At 32.1% G+C, this 19,313-nt stretch overlaps 2 protein-coding genes across 5 annotated transcripts in view; both read right to left on the reverse strand.

Moving 5' to 3' along the window:
* Positions 1-418: 418 nt before the first annotated feature.
* Positions 419-12,757, reverse strand: LOC133190300 (programmed cell death protein 6-like). 2 transcript variants are annotated; one of them, XM_061325841.1, is made up of 7 exons: positions 12,560-12,757; positions 11,400-11,705; positions 10,295-10,422; positions 8,709-8,783; positions 8,039-8,113; positions 7,450-7,618; positions 419-1,591 (listed from the first exon to the last, which is right to left on the reverse strand). In XM_061325841.1, the coding sequence occupies exons 1-7, from the start codon at positions 12,593-12,595 to the stop codon at positions 1,547-1,549; spliced, it is 834 nt and encodes a 277-aa protein (XP_061181825.1). In that variant the 5' UTR covers positions 12,596-12,757; the 3' UTR covers positions 419-1,546. The 2 variants fall into 2 exon arrangements, with proteins under 2 accessions (XP_061181825.1, XP_061181824.1); XM_061325840.1 differs by lacking the exon at positions 10,295-10,422 and adding an exon at positions 10,474-10,601 and having other exon boundaries at positions 12,560-12,754.
* A 1,396-nt stretch (positions 12,758-14,153) lies between these two features.
* LOC133190301 (2-oxoglutarate dehydrogenase complex component E1-like) overlaps positions 14,154-19,313 on the reverse strand; it is a 26,198-nt gene continuing 21,038 nt past the window's right edge. For all 3 annotated transcript variants that reach the window (XM_061325843.1, XM_061325844.1, XM_061325845.1), the window contains one exon: positions 14,154-15,463. In XM_061325843.1, the coding sequence (XP_061181827.1) occupies positions 15,355-15,463 (109 nt within the window). In that variant the 3' untranslated portion in view covers positions 14,154-15,354. The remainder of the gene's footprint in view (positions 15,464-19,313) is intronic.

Consider the following 19,313-nt stretch of genomic DNA (forward strand, 5'->3'; position numbering starts at 1 on the left):
GGTGTGATAAAACGGCAGGTAAATATCTATACGACAGAAAGTCGAGAAAAAACAAGACTGAGAAACTGTTACCATCAAACGATTACGCGCTTTGTGGTGTTGTAAACATGAGATTTACTTGCTTTGTTCCACAACCCGACAAAGTTCTTCACACAAACTTATATAAGTTGATTAGCAAGCACTTATTGCACCTAAAACCATCTTTTTGGGGGAGTCTGGGGTGGTCGAAGATGTTGCAACTTGCTTTCTTAGGTGGTAAGGGCAATAACTCGAAGGGAAATATCAGCATTTAGATCAAGGAAATCTGCAGAAAAAAGATTAATACAGCTCTAGCTAATAACCTCAGGGTCAGTTTCTAGTAAAATAAAATGGTGGTTCCAATGGTAAATTCATAATCAATTACTAAACACCATACAAATGATCTTTTTGTTTTTCATTTATTTATATTACATGTAATTATTTCTATGAATAGTTGATTCATTCACACAAGTACATACATGTATGTATAAACATATATAAAACACTGAAACTATTTGTACCATTATAATTATTTACAACACTTCTGGAATAACTTTCGTATAATTGTACAGTATCTGGGACTTAAATCTAAGGACAAGATTGAATATAAGATTAACAGACAAACTGCACTAATTAATATTAATTGCCTGTGGGCAACACTTGATCAAAGGATACAATAAAATACATTTAAAAATAACAAGGAGAAGAGAAGAATTCTATTAAGAATGCAAAGTGAAGCATTAATCAATTAAGAATTTTAATAAGAAAAAATGCTCAGAGGGTAATATTTTTAAAAGGTAAAATAGCTATAACCTAAAGCCCTTGACAATTCATTCATCACCTGCCAAAAGATCAAACATAAAGCAGACCTACATTATTTAATACAAATACTCATTCTCTCATTCTTCACAACCACTTTATATTTAACACCCCACTACCTATTTTTTTTTTAAAATATAAATCCAAAAGAATTTCAGAAGTGTTTTACCTCAGCTATGATTTTTTTTCTTAAGTCCAGCCCTGTAACATGATATCTAAGTTGTATATAAGAGGACAAACTTTTGAACTTCCATCCTCACAACATGATAGAAATGTTTAAAATTTGTTCCAAGCAATTTTGTTTGTATTTAGTCAGATTTTATAATTCACAGATTAAAGTTACAAAAACATATAACTTTGGTAATCTTGTAATGGCAATATGATAAAAATAGAAATAACAATAATGAAAAACAGCAGCTTCCATTGATTTGTATACAAAAATTTCATTCTTGAACTATACATTACTAAGAGTAGTGAAAAATCTACATAAAAAGTATACGTATCAGGGAAAAATCCTGACCCTAATGAATGTTAATAATTACAACAGCTAGCTCATCACATCATAAGAATACATTTTGCTGCTATTAAGAGAAGGTTAACAAGTGAAATCAATGTTGGGAATGATGGACAGTGGTCAACTGACGAATCAAGTTGTTGTATCCCTCTGTAGAAGATATGGTCAACAAGAAATATGGGGCAGTCTGAGAGATCACTTGACATTCAGAATGGTGTTGTCCAGGACCATCTCAAGGAACTGGGAAAAAAAAAGATTTGACATGAAAACTTTATAGAACAATATAACATTAACAAGGACTTCCTCATCAAATAGAGAATTGGGGTGAAAAATACCCTAGCTCAACAAAATAAAGTATTAAAACTATGGTGAAACATGCCCCAGCTTAACAAAATTAAGCAAATTATGGTAAGAAATGCCCAACCTCCAAATTAAGTAAACTATAGTGTTACACGCCCCAGCTCAACAAAATTAAGTAAACTATAGTGTTACATGCCTCAGCTCCAAATTAAGTAAACTATAGTGTTACATGCCCCACCTCCAAATTAAGTAAACTATAGTGTAACATGCCCCAGCTCCAAATTAAGTAAACTATAGTGTACGTTATATGCCCCAGCTCAAACAGAATTAAGTATACTTGGTGGTATATGTTCCAGCTCAACAAAATTAAGTAAACTATGGTGACACATGCCCCATCTCAACAAAATTGAGTATATTGACACATGCCCAATCTCAACAAAGTTATGTAAACTATGGTGACACATGCCCTGGCTCTATTAAATTTGGGGAGCCGATAGGGCCATCTAAAAAAAAAGTTTGCTTGCCCTCTCCTGACTCAGGATAAAAACTAGATGTGTTTGTGAAACACTGATGCCCCCATATGGCAGCTCATGGTCAAGTTAAAAGTTAAAGTTTTTCAAATGTAAGCCAAATTTCAAGGTCAAGAGGTAAATGTTGTTGGTACCAAAAGAAATGTCTACTCATAAGGAATATACATGTGAAGTATGAAAGTCCTAGCACCAACAATTCATAAGTTATGGCCAAGGTTAAAGTTTTTCAAAAGTAGGTCAAGGTAATAATGTAAAAAATGTTGGTACCCAAAAAAGGTCTTGTTATAAGGAATACATGTGTGAAATATAAAAACCCTCGCACCAGCTGTTCAAAAGTTATGACCACGGATAAAGTCGTTCAAGAGTAGGCCAAACTCCAAATTCAAGGTTACAAGGTCAAAAACAATGGTACCAAAAGAAAGGTCTTGTCACAAGGAATACATTTGTGAAATATGTAAACCCTAACATCTACCAATCAGAAGCTATGGCCAAAGTTAATGTTTTTCAAAAGTAGATCAAACTCCAAGGTCAAGATTTGGGTACCTGAAGGAATGTCTTGAAACAAAGAATACACATGTGAAATACAAAAGTGGCTTTAGCTCCAACCATGTTCAAAAGTTATGGCCAAGGTTAAAGTTTCGTAAAATCTTGCAAAAGTAGGTCAAATTCGAAGGCCAAGGTCAAATATTTTGAAACCAAAACAAAGATCTTGTCACAAGGAATAAACCTATGAAATATAAAAGCCCTAGAATGAACTGTTTAAAATTTCAACAGATAAGGTTGAAGGTTGGGCAAGGTTGAAGTTTTTTCAGACTGATCAAAAGAATCTTCAATTATGGGGACATAAAAAGAATTGGTATATATAAGTAAGGGAATTTTTTCCCCAGAAATTGTCAACATCAATAATTATTTTTCAAAATTTAATGAAATTGAAGGTATTAAAAAAATTTAAAATAGTTGTTAACAGGATAAGAAAATTCCAAAATGAAAAAAAATTGTTTCCTGAATGTTCAAAAAAAAAAGTTTTGAGTCGGGCCATTTTTAGCAAGTTGGTTGGGAGAGGGCAAACAGACAATTTTTCAAAGATGGCCAGAGCTAATTCTATTTCTATGGTCTCTTTGATCTCTTGTTAACTTGGAAAGCTTCACTCCAAACAACACTGAATTGATAATTAATGCTAAAGTGTCTGGATTACTTCCCCTACCCCCATTTTTTTTTTTTTTTAAAATATGAATTGATAACTTTTCTTTTACATAAACTGAATCATATTTATAGCAAACTGCTAGGAACAGTCAAAATTGGTTCACCAATTTTGCAAGTCATAACTTTCACTTTTATTATAATAATATTTTACTACATAGTGACAAAATATGATGGTATTATATGTGTAAGGAGGAGTTCAAAATGTTTATTGTATTGTAACTTTAATACTGTTAATACAGTATGCTCGTACTTCAATCTGAAGAGAGAATATTTATAGACATTTTCAGCTGTAGTTCAATTCCTTAATCATTAGATCAGAATACAATACTTTGGTCATCATACTGTATTGCTTCTTTAAAAGCATTCTATGGTCAAACCTCCTTATTTCAAAGTTGGTGGGGCTGAAAAAAACTTCAAGATATCTGGAGATTCTAGATATCAGGGTTAGGAAAAGGAGCAGTTGGAACCTCCAACAAACTTCAACATATGTATGGTATTCAAGATACTGTATGTGTACTTAAAAAAGCGGGCTTCATATTTTAGCAGCTTTGGCGCAGACAACAATGCACTAATTTTAGAATACCGCTATCACTTATATATATACAATATACGGCACAGACCTGTGTAGCACTAATTCATGATTATGCCAACAACTCCATACCCAGAGACTGCGCTAAATTTTGAATATGCCAATATATGTACACGTACAGTATTGATGTTAGAGATACCAAAGCTGAACTGTATAACATGATAAAAAAGGGTTTTCAAAATATACCTCATAGAAGGGTGAACTGACCAGATTATTAGTGTCTGGATTATTAATGAGAATTTTCACTTTTAAAATGATTTTTTCTTAAAACATTGTGGATGGACAGTGGAACTAAAAGAAATTACTAACATACAGCATATCCAACTTAACATTAATTGGGCAGTCAAAAAAACCACACGGTACACTTAATACTGTGTCACATATGATACTGATGAAAATATGACAGACTATACATCATTGCTTCTCTATCAGAAAAATGAAATGAAAGGGGCATAACTTATTTTACCATATATCTAGTAGTGACAGTGATTCAGCCCTGATACAGGTATATCAGACCAGGTGAGACAGCTTCTGGGACCTAGGGTTCTCTCACCCTTGGGGCCAAATATCACTGTCTCAGACCCTTGTCAAGGTGCTGTCTAACCCTCAAACCATTATTTTTGTTTAATTTGTCTGATTTAACAGTAAAATTTGTATTAGCATGTTAAAGAATATATTTTGTGAATGAAATAAGATCTGAATTTTTCAAAATGATTTATGCTAAAATATTGAGAAAACTGTTTTTAAAAAGTGCACCAAATGATGGTACTTGTGACGTAAGAGAGGTAACTTTTGTTTACTTAGAACATCAAACAAAAAAATGAATGTTTTGTTTTGACAGTACAATACTGAATTTTCTCTTTATATATGTGTCATTTCTTAGTTTAATATATATTGTAAACAAAACAATCAGTTACTATAAATCTTGGGCCTTGTTGTTGCAACCGGCTTGATTCAAAGTGAAAGTAGAGCTACCTAAGGTTTGGAACCTTTAAATCTTTGTTATCTAATGTACTCTGGAAAGTAACATGTTTCAAGACACTTGAATAATCTTTTTAACAACAAACCAGGCAAATTCTTTTTCTGCATGATAAATTATCAAGCAATATCTTTACCTACTTGATGAATATTGAAAACAAAGAAAAATAACTTTAAGTCTTATATTATTTTTTTTGCCACAGAATATTTTTCTCAGTGGGAAAAAAACCCATCATGTTTGTTGTTTTATTGCCTTTGGTTTTAGATATATGATATAAACAACATCACATCACTGTTTTGATCTCCTCCCTGGTATCAGCCCTTGGATGGTCTTGGCCCACGCCCTCTGGATACCAACCGCTTGGGGTGATACCAGGGCCAAGATCAAAACAGCAGTGTGATTTTCTATATAAAGCCAATTTATTTTATTATACTTTCATGTTAAATACTAAAATCTGATTGGTTTAGAAACATTTAACAATCCGTAATGTTACCCTCAGCGTTAGCAACACACTTGACAACGGGTAACATTACGAAAATATCACATGCGTTCAAATCATGCGCGTACGGTTCACCGTAGAATTCTCAAAACGTTGGTTGTGCGTTTGAAAGAAGCCGAATAAACGATGTCAATAAAAGCTTGCGTCCGATGTAGCTTACTTGAAAACAACAAACGACAGACGAAACATCCTTGTGAGTGCAAACTTTAGATGATAAAGGACTTTTTGAGTAGGAAACAAACAATAGAGAGGTTGGTAAATCTTTTCTGAAGCTTTCTTATTGAGAAAAATAGAAGCAGGGAGTTTGAAAGCTTTCTAAGCGTGAACTTAACGTGATCTCCGAATTTTTTTTTGACATCTCAAATCAATAAGACATTCAGTATAATAAAATAAATAGTGCATGTTTTTGAGGGTAACAGTTGAAATTGACACCCTTCGGTGTCAGTTGACAATGGTTTTCCTTGGGGTGTCAATTTCAACTGTTACCCTCAAAAACGTGCACTATTTACATAATGTGTTCCTGGAATTAAATGTGCAATGTCTGTTGGACAAACTATTTAAGGTAAAGATCTAGTAAATGAACGGAATCTACAGATTTCTTAATATGAAAAATGAAAGAATGAAGGCGTGCAAGGCGCGGATGATCCCCCGCTCTGAGAGAGGACATTTTTCAATTCTAAAAGTTCATGAAAAGTTATATTTTATCAAAAATTATATTGTCAATAAAATCTTTTACACATTTGTTTCCTATATTTTGTTGAATAAATTATTGACAAATAATTTATTTTTCACAAATGTTTTTAAGGTATGTGAAAAAGAAAAAAAAAAACTTCATGCATGATTCGAACTCTCTCCAAAGCTCACGGTTAGGTGTAAGACTGAATGCGTTAACCACTATGCTAAAAAGTCTGCTTGTCTTTTTTGATGTCAGTGTGATTTAAATAAACGAGTTTGTTGAAGTGTAAAATTTTTTCAGAAATGTTTGATTTTCGTATAGAATGGGTTCAGACTCCATTTTTTGGAAACATGAAATAGATTTTACATTTACTTTTCTGTCATATTAACGTTAATGAAGAATGGAGACTTCACCATTCATATTCAAAAATCATATTTTTATGGCTCTAATAAACCCTTTTTCCACTAAATATGCTTTACTGTCAACTTTTAAAACAAATTATCGATCAAAAAGTCATTCAATAAAATAACTGGATCAAATTTGTTGACGATGACATTACGGAAAACATTATTTTAGAAAACTATAACTTTTCCGTGAACTTTGAAAATTGAGAAATATATTGTCCCAGAGCGGGGAATTGTCCTCGCCTAGTACGCCCCCTTTCTTTTATGATTGCTATTGAAATTTTATGTATTCCTTCGATGCTTAATATTTAGAGCTTGGTCAAATAAGGTGTAGTGTGGCATCATTTTATGTAATCACATTTAAAAAAAACTTTTTATCAGTCATTTTCAATGAAAATAAGTCAGAAATATTCCAGTTTTCAATTTGAAATCATGGGAAAAGAAGTACAGATGCCCATATTCATTTATTATTTGAAATAAGAGGCCAAGAAGATATAAATTACTGTATCTTCTTAGAGTCTGTAGGCAATCTGGATCTGGATTTTCCCATATCAGGGAAATAAAATGTATCCAGATTGCCTACAGTCTCTAAGAAGACAGTAATTTATATCTTCTTGACCTCTTATTTCAAATAATAAATGAATATGGGTATACATACTTTTTTTCTCATGATTTCAAATTGAATTCCATGAAAATCCTTCATTTTCTACATAATTCCTTTTAACTAAGAAGTACAGGATAAAGAAAGTTTAACCTAAATATGATGTCATACACTGTAATGGATCTAGCACCAAGATGCCAGTCTAAACTCATTTATTAGATCTTTACCTTAAGTATATTAAGTGGTATATAGTTCATCAATGGATAGTTACATATTAAAATTCCAGGAAACCCTGTATTTTTAGTGTTAAAGCTTACATCTTCATAGCTAATGTTTATAACTCCTCTTTGTTGCGTGTCCTTCACCCTGAATTTGTCTGTGAGAGTCTTTAACATCACACAGGCCTGAATGAAGTCATCAAAGTTGATGTTCCTGGCACCCCGGCGATCAAATACTCTGACTACAGTATCACAGAACTGCGGAGAACTGAAATTACAATAATTAAAATTGTTTTCTTTGTATGTTGTAAATACCTTGGGTACCTTTTTTCACCTGTATTTAGTGACTTTCTATTAAAATTGCTTGTGTCAGATTAATCCTTCAGCACTGACTTAATTAATCTGTGCTTTATTAATGATGAGACGTGTGTGCTGAGTCTGGGCCAAGTCTTTAAATAGCAGCAGGTAATTTTGCAACAGGGACATAACTCATGTTGTCATTAAACATTGCCTCTGGAGATATACACATTGTGAGCAGTATGAATGCATCAGAATCACTTTCTTAAACACAATGACGTAAAATTAATCTGTGACCAAATGCAGCTTAACAGACATTCCTTCAATATTACTTAGCTTCAAACTTAGTGCTAGTAATTATTAAGTTGCCTTAGATAGTAATATTTCTTACAGGTTATAACCGAATGTCTGGAAGGCAGTATGGAGTTCTCTAGCATCGATGTTTCCTGATCGATCTGTATCAAACCTGTAAACATGAATAGCACAATATCAAATTCCCTGTTACAGCGGTAAACATGAATAGCACAATATCAAATTATCTGTTACAATCGTAAACATGAATAGCACAATATCAAATTCCCTGTTACAACTGTAAACATGAATAGCACAATATCAAATTATCTGTTACAGCTGTAAACATGAATAGCACAATATCAAATTCCCTGTTACAGCTGTAAACATGAATAGCACAATATCAAATTCCCTGTTACAACTGTAAACACGAATAGCACAATATCAAATTCCCTGTTACAGCTGTAAACATGAATAGCACAATGCCATATTTCCTATTACAACCTAATACATGTAGTATGTACTTATTTTTCTCTACATGTAAATGTATCATCATAAAACGTATTCATACAGCTTAAATTAACAATTCAAAAGAAAACATGTTAACCTCTAATTTTGAAGAGGAAATTGTTATATTTTAAAATACAATACAAATTTTAATGAGGATATTCTTGTCTAAGAAAAAAATGTTCATGAACTGCAATTTGAAACATTGATTCAACTGCACAGAGAAATTTGAGATGTTTGATAAATCATAAAGTTTTATCAACCTTTCGAAGCAAGCTTTCCAATCTTGGATATATTTCCACAAGGCTGCAAACTCTTGCGCATCAATTGTTCCATTTCTAAAAAGAATATTTTTAAAATAATACTTCATAAACAAAAATTTAACATACAGAGTTAAAAAATACAGTGTTCTTTAGCTTTCCTAATTCCAAAATATCAACAACAACAAAAAAAACAACAACAAAAAAAAAAACAGAAAAAAAGAAGATAAATAACTTTGCTATTTAGTGAAAATTGCATATTCTAAAAAGGAAAAACAATCCTTTTTCCTGATAATTTTATCTACAAATCAGAGTAGTTTCATTGACTGATAAATTGTCTCCAGTGGGTCATTCAAAGAATCAGTTAATTTAACTGTCCATTTCCTAAGAGAAAGTGTCACATTTTGAACTTTCCAATGAATCTATGGACTAATTGTATTGTCTTTGGTATCATGACAATTGACCTTGGTTTTGAGGGTCTCATACACAAACAGAATCATGACAGGTCCATCACACTGAATGTCTAACTCTGTTCAACATTGTAATTCAGAATAGGCCAGGCTAAGCTATATATTCTCGATAAGAATATCAATGTTTTTTTTTATATAATAATCTTTTGGATTCTCATCCTTCTTGATCTTAAAAAAGAATTGAAGAAGGAGAGTAAAATTCAAGATTTATAATTTATTTTTTTCCAATAGTTAATAGGTGTTAAACAGCTGAAAGACTGAAAATTTTAATTATTCTTATATCAAAAACTATATATTTAATTGTGTTATTTGTCCTCTAACTATACTGTTATTAAAAAAGCAAAAAGTGCTAGCTGTGTACAAAACAAACCTTAAACTTTAATTTCTGAACAGAAATGAATTAAAAGTATATATATATATATATATATATATATATATATATATATATATATATATATATATATATATATATATATATATATATATATATATATATATATATAATTATGTATCAGAGAACAACAAACAATCCAAAATTTTATCAAAAATAAACAATCATTATAATACAACCTGGCTGACCCAGACTGGGAACAGGTTCTATAAATTAATTTTATGCTAATTTATAATTAGCACATAATTAACAATACAGTTTTATAATAATAATGCTCGGTTTTAATAGTTCAAAGATCTGCAACAACAAGAGAATCTGAAACAAGACTAAAATTAGAATAACATCATCATATGGGTAACCTATCAAATCTAGGACGTGTACATACGGTATATGTAGCACCTATGACAGGGTAGTGAATGACATGTCTGAATCTATGATTTTTCAACATGTAGTTTAAAAATATATTCATGCAATAACTAATCATTTGATGTTTTATAAATGCTCTTTTGACTGATATTCAATAAATAACAGCTCATCCACAACCTCATACGAAGCAGAAGTTTGTGGTTCCCTTTCATTTCCATATGAATTCTTGAAAATCTATTTAACATAGATTTTCAATGATTGGCTTTACTGTTTCAAATTTTTTTTCATTTTTTTTCTAAAAATTTTACTTTAGGAATGATCATGGGCACATCTAAAGGTTCACAAGAAATTTGTCAACTCACTTGTTTCGATCAAACATGCCAATCATGAGTCTACAGGTCTCTGGGTTGACTGGAGACCAATTGCCATTCATTAGAGCAAACTGGAGCTCTTGAGCACTAATTTGACCAGATCTATCTTGATCTACTGCCTACAAATAACAACAACATTGTCATGCACATTATCAGGTGTATAAACTCACTTGTTATGATCAAACATGCCTATCATTAGACGACATGTTTCAGGGTTAAAAGGTGACCAGTTTCCATTCAATAATGCTCTCTGAAGCTCCACAGAAGTTATCTTTCCTGATCTGTCTTGGTCTACTGCCTAAATTAAATAACAATTGTTCATACAATATTCTTATTAAATGATAAGAAAAATACTGAATCTTACAATAGTGAAATTTTTAAAAATATTTATGATTATATTACCATAGTTAAATGAAGCCATTTAAAATAGAATTGATACATGTATAGTAATTCATCAATTCACAAATACAAAGTCCTGATAATTTTTTCTTCAATGTAAGAAAAAAAAACTATTACTATTTCAATCAATTCTGTTCAAAGGATAAAACAAGGGGATATTTGTGCATTGTTAATAAAGAGGCCAAAAAACAGGTTTGGGAACAAGAGAGACCTGGTAGGAGTTGTTTTGAAGAGGGACCCTCCACAGAAAACTTTTTTTTCAGAAATTACTAGATGTTCTTTCACATTTTTAATTTGATTACATGTATTTTTTTCTTCAACTGAAGAGTACATGTATTGTTACTAAAGGTAAGAAAAACTTAAGGGAAGAAAAACCATCAAATTTTCTTCATTTATATTTGTGAGTATAACTTAATTTTACTACAAATAAAAAATGAGATTTTAAAACTTTAACAAGTTAATTCAAAACAAATGTCTTAGTTCAAAAGTACAGTGTATTCTAGTATAAAGCACTTAGTGTTCATACCTACAAAACCTCCCAGTTTGCTCTGAGGGTTAAGAAAATTTTTAAAAAGCATCTGGAGAAGGTTGGTTCCTAATGTGCATGTTTGCTTGCTTACATACCAATTAATAAATTGACTAACTAAACATAAATACTCAGACAGGAATTGAATCCTTATACTGGGTAACAGCAAACCTGAAACATGTTCCACACTTCTTGACTGACTCCTGGAGGTGGGGGTGGGCCATACCCTCCAGGTGGACCCCCAGGACCAGGACCACCATACCCCTGGGGAGGGGGTCCACCATACCCTCCATATCCAGACTGTTGAGGTGGTTGCTGGTAGCCACTTTGTTGGTATCCTCCTCCACCATATTGAGGGGGAGGTTGTCCATAACCTGATGGTCGCTGTTGTTGATAAGGTGGAGGGGCACCATATCCTCCACCACCAGGGGGAGCTGATGGGTTGTATCCTCCACCCTGTGGTTGTCCATAGCCACCCTGTTACATAAAATACAAGACTATCTTTAAAAATATGTTTTTATCACTGCAAATTTTTAGTACAGGATTTCGGATCTGTACATATATATGCACATCCCCCTGCCACAGTACAGGCACTTGTTTCATATATGGGGGCACCCCCTTTCTTTTCTCAATACCTAACTCAATTTCAATCAATCATTAACCTACTTTAAAATGACATTGTTTGCTTCGAGAGACTTAAATCATTTCAGACGTCTCTGGTCGAGCCTCTTTATTGTAAACCACTCATTTATTCCTTAAAAATTACCTTGATACATTTTAAGAGGCTAGATGAGATATAGGAACTTCCAGTTAGGGTTGTAGTGTACGATAAAACCAAAGACCTCAGAATGGAAAACTCAAATGTCTCTGGTTTTATCCTACATTTATTATCCCAACTGGAAGTTCTTGTATCTTGTCTAGAAACAAAAAATGTATTGATGTAATTTTCCAGGAATAAGTGAGTGCATGGTTTACAATAAAGAGACTCAGCCAAAGACATCTAAAACAATTTATTTGACCAAAAAGTCTCTCGAAGTGAATGATGTCATTTTAAAGTGGGTTAATGATTGATATATTAACAAAATACAAGCCTGAAATTGAGTTAGGTAAGGGGGTGTCGGTGACCAGGCCCATATATGAAACAAGTGCCAGTGTCCCCATGTGATCAGAACACCAGCTAAAATGGTGAAGAATTCCATTGATAATTTTCTTATATACTTATGCCATAAACTATATTAATCTCATCTTTTAGATTTTATCACATTTCCTTATCAATAAATCCGCTTTCAAGAAATTGAAAGTAGTTTCCCTTCATGATCAGTTACACTTACATATTGAGGTCTTGCACCAGGCGCTCCCCAGGACATCTTAAATCTTATGAAATAAACTTGTATGTAGTGATGGTATCAAACTTTATATATACACCAACGTGTAATTTAAAAATGATTCATCCTACGACTATACATCAGATAATTTTTCACTTTCCAAGGTTGATGTTTTGCGTCTCACTTTGCAGAAGAGTTCATCAAAGGTAGATGACTCCTTTTTTCAGCATTGGGTAAAACTAGTTACATGACATAACATATTAGATTCTGAATATAAAAATGTCCTCATAGCTAATATTCGTTAAAGTATTTCATTATTTAAAGACCTTGTACAGTATACATTCCAAGCAAACTCTCACATACAAGACCAGGATCTTAAATGAAACCTTTAACTTTTCTCCTTTAAGCTGATAATTTATGAACATTTTCCCGATAAAATTTACATAAAAGGTTTAAAGGGGCCTGGACAAAGATTTGAAGTTAATAAGTGTATAATAGTAATTTACTGTACATTTTGGAAAAGAACACTTTGATTACTTGATCACTTACTCGTTTTGTAGGCCTTTTTTTTCTTTTTTTTTTCAAAAATTTTTATTGTAAAGTAAAAATCCACTTCCAGTATCACGATTCCAGAATGACGATACGATATGCGTATTGTTTAGACACATGATCAATACGACTGATATATCACTGTATCGTTTCAACTCTATTATTAATGTTTAAGTCTCAATGGGTATGTTCAATTTGTTAAACTCTGCTCACATCACTGAGCATGGACTGACAATACTGGTGAATTGGTTTTGCTTTCTAATATTTCTACTCTGAATTCTCTCGATTATAGTTTCAATATTTTTCATTAATACTCAACAAAATTTCTACTTTTATTTAGTATCAAGGATAAAATTTACTTTGTGAAAGTGCAAGGATGTGTCAAACAAATGGGTCCCAAAATTCGTAGTTTCAATAATTTCAATAAAATAAGTTTTTATTATATTTCCATGTGAAATGCTATAGCAACATATGTCATATTATACAGAAAATTTGAGAAAATATTAATTTCAAATCTGTGCCCAGGCCCCTTTAATCGCATTTTAGAGAATTATAAAATGATACAAATTTCTGTCACTAGTGTGAATGGTGTAAAAATTATAATGATTAAACATGTACATGTCTTTATTTTGATCAGTATTTTATTTGTATACATTTGCAAATTGTTTTCAAGCTTCATAAAGTAATGCTTGCATAAACCAGGGATCTTTAATCTATATAGCTACAACCACTTTCCATATGTTCTCATTTCCTTTAAAAAATGCAGACCTACGCTTCAGAATTAACCCAATGGAAGTTTTCTTATGAAACAAACTTAAACATAAATAAAAGATACATCAAATTTTAAAGATTTTCTTGTTGTAACAAACATGAAAATTTCAATTCAGATTAGTCTCTCAAGTAACCATATATAAACAGCAATTAGCTCTATCTAAACGTACATTGATTTTGGTGCTCCATATATTTTTGCGCCTTTACATTGAGGTTAATTAACTGGTCTGTTTCACACATCTGATTCCCATTGATGGGAAGTACTCATAACAAGATAAAACAAGCTTTAAATTTTTTTATTATCTGCAAAATTATAAATAATCTGTAGTTCTATGCAACGGAGAAGTGGAGACATACATGTCAAAAAATTCTAATCAAATAAATAAAATATTAATATTTATCCTGTTTACATTCTTTGTACAAAATAATTTAACATACATTACAAACCAGAAATATTTCTCAACTCCCATCATACATGAAATTCTAAATCTTTGGATCAAAGAATTTTTTCGGATATAGACTTTAGCTTCAGGTCCAACAAATCAATTTGCCCTTTATACCCAGTCAATAATTGTATATGCATATTTTAATGAGCTAAAATTATATAAATTGAATTACAGAATTTTAATTAGCTCATTGATTTTTTTCAATTGTTTATGAAGATTGAAGTGTGAAAGATAACAATTCATACTAACATATAAATGACAGATTAAATTAAGTACATGTACTTTATGAATGGCTTTTCATTCTGCTTTCATTTACCATGTTTTGAATTCTTTTGGTTCTGACACTGTATTTAAGTACTTCAGATAGAAGAAAAGAAAATATGAATGAATCTTGTGAAATATTTCTGGTTTTAAATGTAAGCATGAGATAAAGTTAATTCACTGGTGACAAAAGAGGTTACACCCCTCCACAAAACATTCCCTGAATTTGTACTTCATACAATTCTAGTGAAGAAAAAGCAAGTCTACTAAAAACTACCTCCTTTAGATAAACAAAAAATGTTTTCAAATATGAAATCACTGATAACATTTGCAACAAATCAACAATAAAATTTAACAATTGGAAAAAAAAAGATAATTGCCTTTTAAAAAGAAATAGGTTGCATATCACACAAAATTACATGGGAAAAATATCTTTCAAAATTCCTTTGCAAGAAATTTAATCACATATAAAATTTATTATAATAATTTTTCCTATTATTTCTAATTCTGTGACACTGAAAAAACATCCAACCCAGAAAAATATAGCATCATGGAGATTCTGTCCAAAGAATTATGCTCCCTTGTTATGTTCATTCTTTCATAAGACAAGCATTAATGCACATGTTGCTTTAAAATGGAGAAAAAAATAAAAGTGCTGAAGTCAAGAACAAAACAATTTAGGCACAATCAGTGGCATTTGGTGTTATGGTTTTGATTTCAATCTAACATTATAGAAATTCTGTTCTGGATTCAAAGTTTCCTTTTCTTGCTGTTTCAATAGAAATCTGGATTGCAGACATTGCTCATGAAGGCGTCCAGCTCCTGTTCGTGAAGTTGTTTGTTACCTGCAGCTGGGGAGGCAGCCGGAAAACGACCCTCATACCTAAAACAAAAGATTTTTATTAATTAAGGAATGTTTTTAAGTTTTGTGTGAGTTATTGGTGTGTAAATCACACAGACTTGTCATGTAGGCATATTTCATGAAGCTCGCTAGCGCTTCATGAAAAATATGCCTACGTGCAAGTCTGTGTGATTTACACACCAATAATTCACACTAAACTTAAAAACATTCCTTATATTTACATTTTACAAGTTTAAAAGCTCCAATAATATACTCAATATTTGAATTTCTTGCTGCCCTATATCGTTACATTTTTATTTATGTCTCTGTAGCCTCATTGTGACGTCACTTTAGCGCGAGTTTCACCATGTATATTTCTACGTGTGAGTATACAAAAAAATGACTTTCAAATCAATTGCACAGTTGGCTTAGTAGAAAAACACAGCAAATGTAAATATTGGGATATGTTTTGTAGTATAAATAGATGTTTTCATGTATTTAAAGTAGGGATGGCAATTGGATACAGAATTGCTAATCCGTTGATCGCAAGACATTCTGACCATTTGTATCAAAATGCACATTTTCTTGACATATTTTTTTTTAAATTAAGCTCTATTCATATTCACGCAAAGAGGAAAAAAAGACAATACTAGTAGCTATGTCCTTCATCTGTGTGATCAGAACACTATACATGTACATATTTTACTTCAATTTAAATAAGCAAGAAAAAATTATAACAAGAGGCCCATGGGCCATAACGCTCACCTGAGTAACTTTGGCCTTGCTGTTTTTCACCTGATCCCCCCATTGTAGTACTTATTGTGGCCCCACCCTACCCCCAGGGGTCATGATTTGACCAATTAGAATCTACACTACCCTAAGATGCTTCCATATAAGTTTCAGCTTTTCTGGCCCAGTGGTTCTTGAGAAGAAGATTTTTAAAGATTTTTCTTATGTATTTCAATGTAAAACTTGGATTCCCTATTGTGGCCCCACCCTACCCCCGGGGGTCATGATCTTAAGAATTTAGAATCTACACTATCCCAGGATGCTTCCACATAAGTTTCAGCTTTTCTGGCCCAGTGGTTCTTGAGAAGAAGATTTTTTAATGACCCCACCCTATTTTTGTCTTTTCTTGATTATCTCCCCTTGTAAGGGGACTTGGCCCTTTATTTTAACAATTTACACTCCCCTTCACCCAAGGATACTTTGTACCAAGTTTGGTTAAAATTGGCCCAGTGGTTCTTGAGAAGAAGTTGAAAATGTGAAAAGTTTACAGACGGACGGACAGACGGACGGACGATGGACAACGGGTGATCAGAAAAGCTCACTTGAGCTTTCAGCTCAGGTGAGCTAAAAACTGAGAAACTGCTTGAGAAGCTGCCTGAGTTTACAGAGACATTTTATTTTTTGAAACCAGATGCCACACAAGTTCATTCTGCATTGTTACTACCACCAGAACTTAAGTCTGAATTAATCTTATTTACAATGTTTGTTTAATAATTTTGATGATAGTAGGGATAGACATGGAAAGATACGCATTCAGTTCACAGTACTCATCGGTTATTTAATTAATATCATTCAAAAAATACATGATAAGCTGGGTAATGACATTCTGTTTTAATAGTAGTTAACACCTCACAAACTGTCCAACTACTCCCAATCTGGAGAATCTTATTTACAGCAAAATCAGCTTAAATATATGTGTGAAAATGCAAAATAATCAATGTTCAGAGATTTTCTTCTGAATTTTTAAGGAAATTGTGTTGATATTTACATATATTTTAATTTTTTCAACTAACTGATTACAGATTTTCCAACCTATTACCATTGTTCCGCATGAGTAATCAGAATTGCCATCCCTAACTTACGAGTAATCCCATTAAAACACATTAAAAAAATGACATTTGATAAACAGTTCATGCCTCCATGATAAAAATATCAGGGAGCATTTTTTTAACCATCTCTTTAAAGGTGCTTGGACACAGATTTGAAGTTAATATTTTCTCAGATTTTCTGTATAATTTCATGACTTATATGTTGCTATAGCATTTCATACTTAAATATAATAAAAATCTTATTTCATCTCGAAGTTATTGAAACTTCAAATTTCTGGACGCGTTTGATTGACACATTCTTGCACTTTCACAATTTTTAATTTTATTCTTAATACTTAAGAAAAGTGGCAGTTTTGTTGTGTATAAATGAAAAGTATTAAAACTATAATCCAGAAAATTCAGAGTAGAAATGTTCGAAAGCAAAACTCACTCACAGTATTGTCAGTCCGTGCTCAGTGGTGTGTGCAGACTTTAACAATTGAACTCACCCGGTGAATCGTAAACATTAACAATAACAGAGCTTGTGCCCTGTTTACAGAAACAGTTTACGTTTCACGGGTGTATTCAATTTGTTAAACTCTGTACACAACACTGAGCACGGGCTGACAATATTAGTGAGGGGGTTTGCTTTCGCACATTTCTACTCTGAATTTTCTGGATTATAGATGCAATGTTTTTCATTAATACAAAACAAAACGCTTCTTTTCTTAAATCTAAAGGATAAAAATAAAATTTGTGAAAGTGCAAGGATGTGTTAATCAAACGCATCCAGGAATTCGTAGTTCCAATAATTTCCAGATAAAATAAGTTTTTAATTATATTTTCGTGTGAAATGCTATTGCAATATATAAGTTGTGATATTATACAGAAATTTTGAGAAAATATTAACTTCAAATCTGTGTCTAAGCACCTTTAACTGGTAACCTTTGCATACCTAAAGACCAATATCAGACCAATATCAACAAATCAAAGGTGGAAAATTAAGTTGTAAAGGAGGCTTCATATCTGAGTGAGGTAACATACCAAGGTCAGTTTTCAAATTAAAAAACTGTCATCATTGCAGAATTGTGTTTAAGGACATTGGCAAGTCAGGGTTTTCCAGAGAAAAAAGGTTTAATACATGGGTTTTTTCACTTATAAAATAGTGATTGAGAGTGATCTCCCGTGTAGAATTCTCTAAGCGGTGAAAACCAATAAAGCGTATGTTACAGAGGTAAACATAAGCACGTGTACCTCCCTCAATGGGTAGAATCATCTATACAGCAAGAAAGAAAAGCTGTAATGGCTTTGTTGTACATTATATTCAGGGACAAAGAGCCAACAGGTCGTTATTTACCATAGTTATGCTCAGTTTGCTTGGAAGGGCAAAGATGTGACATATGCTGAAAGGTACAGTAGGTCGACCATGCCGACTGAGAACAGTTCTTAGGTCGTGTGAAGGAATCAGCATTTAGTAACTACGAATAAAAGTTGAAAATAAATCCATGACAATATTTTTATGACAATGTGTTTCAATTCAGTCAATTACATGATAAAAACAATCAACCAGTCTCTTGACCAATTTTAGCTGTAAAGGGACGCAACTCAAAAATGATGATCGATGCCGGTATATCCATGTCTTGTTTCTATATATACATTTTCTGCCAAAATATCTAGAAGTCATAGGAAATGAAGATACAATAATGCATATAATACAAAAACTGTATGAAATAAATGGGTTTTGAAGAAATATTATGGTGAAAAATTATGTAGGTCCCTTTTATCAACATTTTACATAGGAAATGCATTAAGAATTGTGAAAACACTAATTTGACAAAATCTAAAAAAGAATGTTGGATTGGTAGGTTAAACGATCAAGAATATGGCCTGTTTAGTACATTTAAACCTACTCAAAAGTTCTTGAAAAATTCTATACAATAACCAGGAACCTTGCCAATGTCCTTAACAAATACAATTTATTTTCATATAACTACATAAATAATATATAATTTAGTTTCTTATTGAATTCATCATCAAATTTAAATTTCAAACATCAATGATGCAGAATCTTACAT

This window comes from Saccostrea echinata, unplaced genomic scaffold (assembly GCF_033153115.1).
Source record: "Saccostrea echinata isolate AGI-Se365-2 ecotype Australia unplaced genomic scaffold, CSIRO_AGI_Sech_v1 ptg000022l, whole genome shotgun sequence".
NCBI lineage: Eukaryota > Metazoa > Mollusca > Bivalvia > Ostreida > Ostreidae > Saccostrea > Saccostrea echinata.

Excerpts from the sequence above, each read along its gene's own strand:
- LOC133190300 (XM_061325841.1), bottom strand. The coding sequence starts at position 12,595 with ATGTCCTGGGGAGCGCCTGGTGCAAGACCTCAATAT. Across the intron at positions 7,619-8,038 it reads CAGACATTCGGTTATAACCT|TTCTCCGCAGTTCTGTGATA; the intron begins GTAAGAAATATT and ends TTGTAATTTCAG. Across the intron at positions 1,592-7,449 it reads TAAACATTAGCTATGAAGAT|TTCCTTGAGATGGTCCTGGA; the intron begins GTAAGCTTTAAC and ends TTTTTTTCCCAG.